General features: G+C 39.1%; 1 protein-coding gene across 1 annotated transcript; it reads left to right on the plus strand.

The window, feature by feature from the left end:
* The first annotated feature begins 215 nt into the window (after nucleotides 1-215).
* Nucleotides 216-1,037, plus strand: LOC139849004 (uncharacterized). Its single transcript, XM_071838684.1, has one exon. It carries the CDS (start codon nucleotides 216-218, stop codon nucleotides 1,035-1,037), a length of 822 nt encoding a protein of 273 aa, XP_071694785.1.
* Nucleotides 1,038-2,631: the final 1,594 nt, after the last annotated feature.

The following is a 2,631-nucleotide window of genomic DNA, read 5'->3' on the forward strand; positions in this document are numbered from 1 at the left end:
GTTATGTATAACAAATATATTATGTCCATAGATATATCATTGTATGTTAGGCAAAGATATCAAGGTTGTGTGTATATATTCTGACATTGTACGTGATATCATATCAATGAAAACCATATTCACTTACATGGTATCAGGCTAGGCTATTTTTCTCCTTTTTCTTCTACAACTCTAGCAGATCTTCTCTTCTCTTTTTCTTCACTCAACAATTTTCAATGGCCGAAAAGTTGTATCACCCAGCCCTCTCAATCTCCAACATCAAGAATCTAATCCCTATCACCCTCGATATCAAAGATGCACAATATACCTCCTGGGCTCATCTCTTCAAGATTCATTTCACTGCTTATGATGTGCTGGACCATATCATTCCTAAAACAGATGATTCTGGTTCTCCTGATTCTACAACCACCACTAACCCAACCAAAGATGCACTCTGGCATCGTTTAGATGCCATAGTCTTTCAATGGACTTATGGCACCATCTCTAATGACCTGTTAAGCAATATTTTGGAAGATGAAACTACTGCAGCAGGTGCTTGGACTCGTCTGCAGAACACGTTTCAAGATAACAAAAATTCTCGTGCCTTGTATCTTCAAAGGCAATTTAACACGATTCGTCTTGATGATTTCCCTGACTGTTCGGCCTATTGTCAGGAAATCAAGGTGCTCGCTGATCAACTTCGCAATGTTGGTGATAAGGTTTCCGATAACCGAATGGTTCTTCAATTGATAGCCGGTTTGAATGCAAATTTCGACACAGTCGGTACATACTTCACCCAATTGACTTACCTACCCTCTTTCTATGAAGCAAGATCAAAATTACTATTAGAGGAAACCCGTAAAAAGAAACAAGCGATTAACAACAATTTAAGCCTTACCGATGCCGCCCTAACCGCCACCATCAATCAACAGCCCGCTACTACACAATCGTCTTCTCCGGTTGTCGATCGTAACTCCAATTCGTCAACCTACTCCAATAATTCTCAAGGTTATAGGTACAATAGCAGTCACGGTCGTGGACGTGGCAATAATTTTTGAGGTGTTCGAAGTGGAAACTCAAGAGGACGTAGCAATTTTAATCGAGGTGGGAGGAGCTTTTCCCCCAATTCGTACGCCAACAACTGGAATGGTTATCCATCTTGGATGTACCAGTATCCACCTTGGGCATCTAATTCTCAGTGGGCTCTCCCCACCTTGCCCATTTCCTACTTCTCAATGGGCTCGGCCCAGTAACAATAATCAGTCCAATCAGGCTGGTATTTTAGGCCCACGTCCCTCTCAAGCAAATTACAGCAACGCATCTATGTCTTCGGGTTATTGTCCAACTGATATCGAAAGCGCTTTGCATACCATGACACTTAATCCTCCAGAAGATACTTGGTACATGGACACCGGCGCCACTTCACACAGTGAAAATGCGAACTCAGGTAATCTCGAGTCTTATTATCCCTTAAGGCAACGTAGAAATATTATTGTTGGTAATGGCCATGGCATCCCTATTCTTGATTTTGGTAATTCTACTATTTCTAATACCTCTCGTCCACTTTATCTCCAAAATATTCTTCACTCCCCAAATATAATTAAAAACCTTATTTCTGTTCGTTGTTTAACCACCGATAATAATATATCTTTAGAATTTGATCCCTTTGGTTTTACTGTGAAGGATTTTCCGCAGGGCACGCCGGTTCTGAGATGTGATAGTACGGGTGATCTTTATCCACTTACCAACTCTCTGCTGCAACATTTATCCCCACCTTTTGCTTTTGCTGTTTTATCTTCAGACCTATGGCATCACCGTCTTGGACATCCAGGCGATGAAATCATACGTTCACTTAATAATAAAAAGTTTATCTCATGTAATAAACAGTCTTTAAATTCAGTTTGTCAATCTTGCGTGTTTGGTAAACAAGTTAAATTGCCGTTTGTTTCTTCCAACTCTACTACTTTATCACCATTTGATATTATACACAGTGATTTATGGACATCTCCGGTTCCTAGTACTAATGGTCACCGTCATTATATACTATTTTTGGATAACCACACCAATTTTTTGTGGACATACCCTCTCGTTCACAAATCAGAAGTCTTCTCTACTTTTCTAAAGTTTAGTGCGTACATTAAAACACAATTTCAGAAATCTATAAAAAGCTTTCAATGTGACAATGGAACCAAATACAATAACAAAGAATTTCACAAGTTTTGTAATGACAATGGCATGCAATTTCGTTTCTCGTGTCCATATTCCTCACCACAAAATGGTAAATCAGAAAGAAAAATTCGAGCTATAAACAATATTATGCGCACTATACTTTCTCATGCTTCTCTCCCGTTAACTTTTTGGCCTCATGCCCTTCAAATGGCCACATATCTTCTAAACATACTACCAACCAAAACTCTTAATCTTCAAACACCAACTCAATGCCTATATCATCGTATCCCTTCTTATTCTCACTTACGAACATTTGGTTGCTTTTGTTATCCATTATTACCATCCCACACTCTCAATAAACTCCAACTACGTTCCAACCCATGCATTTTCTTAGGATATCCACCAAATCACCGAGGTTACAAATGCTATGATCTCTCAACCAAAAAGTTTATCATATCTCTTCATGTCATTTTCGATGAATCC

This window comes from Rutidosis leptorrhynchoides, chromosome 1 (genome assembly GCF_046630445.1).
Source record: "Rutidosis leptorrhynchoides isolate AG116_Rl617_1_P2 chromosome 1, CSIRO_AGI_Rlap_v1, whole genome shotgun sequence".
Taxonomy (NCBI): Eukaryota; Viridiplantae; Streptophyta; class Magnoliopsida; order Asterales; family Asteraceae; genus Rutidosis; species Rutidosis leptorrhynchoides.

Bases quoted from the DNA above. Each gene is read 5' to 3' on its own strand.
- LOC139849004 (XM_071838684.1), top strand. From the start codon at position 216: ATGGCCGAAAAGTTGTATCACCCAGCCCTCTCAATCTCCAACATCAAG.